The sequence below is a fragment of the Lycorma delicatula genome, chromosome 1 (genome assembly GCF_047948215.1).
Source record: "Lycorma delicatula isolate Av1 chromosome 1, ASM4794821v1, whole genome shotgun sequence".
Taxonomy (NCBI): domain Eukaryota; kingdom Metazoa; phylum Arthropoda; class Insecta; order Hemiptera; family Fulgoridae; genus Lycorma; species Lycorma delicatula.
The window spans coordinates 40,009,416-40,011,241 of NC_134455.1; the positions used below are offsets into that span (position 1 = coordinate 40,009,416).

At 39.8% G+C, this 1,826-nt stretch overlaps 1 protein-coding gene across 1 annotated transcript; it reads left to right on the plus strand.

The window, feature by feature from the left end:
* Positions 1-209: 209 nt before the first annotated feature.
* Positions 210-1,169, plus strand: LOC142317482 (uncharacterized). Its single transcript, XM_075354048.1, has one exon. The coding sequence runs from the start codon at positions 210-212 to the stop codon at positions 1,167-1,169; it is 960 nt and encodes a 319-aa protein (XP_075210163.1).
* Positions 1,170-1,826: the final 657 nt, after the last annotated feature.

Genomic DNA, 1,826 nt, shown 5'->3' on the forward strand with positions numbered 1-1,826 from the left:
TTGAAGTCGATGGCAATGCTACAGTAAAGGCGTTGGGCCTTCGATGGCAACCTGCACAGGATCACCTCCAGATTGGTAGTAGAATTACCTCATCGCATCAACAATTTCGGCCAACTAGTTTTACAAAAAGAAATGTCCTTGTAACCATTTCGTCCATATTTGAACCACTTGGTCTATTGGCTCCTACAGTAATTCGTTGCAAAATATTGATGCAAAGGTTATGGAAACAAAATCTTAATTGGGATGATAACCTCCCTTGGAACTTACAGCAAGACTGGGAACTCATTTATAATTCGCTTGAACGGCTCAATGAAATTCAAATTGATAGATTGGTTATGATAAAGAATCCTGTTCACATACAATTTCATGGCTTCTCAGATGCCTCTGAGGCAGCCTACGGTGCTTGTGTATACTTCAGATCCTGCAATTCTGATGGAAATGTTGTCGTTAATTTACTTTGTGCGAAATCTAGATTGGCACCACTCAAGCAAGTTTCCTTACCTCGTCTTGAGCTCTATGGTGCTGTTTTGTTGACTCGTTTGATTGCTAGGGTCAAGGCTAGTATTGATTTAAATATAAATGAGACATATCTATGGACAGACTCTAGCATTCTACTTGCATGGTTGAAAGGGTCTCCATCTATATGGAAGACCTTCGTTGCAAATCGCGTCAGCGAAGTGCAAGATTTAACAAAGGAATGCACCTGGCATCATGTTTCATCAGCATCCAATCCTGCGGATATGGTGTCACGCGGAGTCACTCCTCAAAAACTCATAACTAACGAGTTATGGTGGCATGGTCCGTCTTGGTTGACAGAAACCCCATCACAATGGCCGTCACTTACATTTGCGGCAACCTTAATTAGTAATATTCCTGAAATGCGTCCTACTGTAAGTTTTGTCGCATCCACCTGCTCAGATGATATTTTGAAGGAATCATCTTCTCTTCCACGAGTCCAGCGAAAAAATTCATATTGTCTACGTTTTATAAAAAATTGTAAAGGTTCAAAGAATTCACGAAATTTTGGGCCACTCTCTACTAAGGAATTAAAAATATCTTTAAACACTTGCATAAAATTAGCTCATCGCGTCTGTTATTCCCAAGAACTCACGAATTTGAAAAGTGGACGGGAATTAGCTACTAAATCAACTATACGTGACTATTTGTGACTATTTTCAACTATACGTGCACCCATTCATTGATAACGCTGGTCTTCTTAGAATTGGAGAAAGGCTACAAAATTCCGAGCTTCCATTTCAAACACAACATCAAATCATATTACCACCGCGTCATTATCTTATCTTACGCGACTTTTAATTGAGCAAGAGCATAAACGACTTATGCATGCTGGTCCACAGTTATTGATTAGCTCACCTCGATCCAACTAATGGATACCTTCGGCGAGAAGGATTATAAGAAACATAGACATTTGAGTTATGATCGTTCACAGACAAGGGCCTGTGCCCCACATATCTGTTGTTTATCGTGTTCTAGGCTTCTCACTAGATGAAAAAATCGCACACGCCACATGCCATTTGCTATCCCTGTTATTTGGAGGGAACCCCAAAGATCACTCTTCTGACTGTTATTTCTGCTTAACAAACATTAAAGGGATTACGTGAAAATCGAAACATACAGTGGTGAATCCTAACTTGGAATCTACAATGATTCCAGTTCCACACTAAAAAGAACTGCTCATACCAAAGCCTCCAGAAAATGTGACATTAGATCATTAGATGAAGAGAGCTCCGAGTCTCATGGAAGTAAGGAAAAAAAATAAACAGATTCTGGTGATACAACTTTTGAACAAATCAGTCCATCTGAGC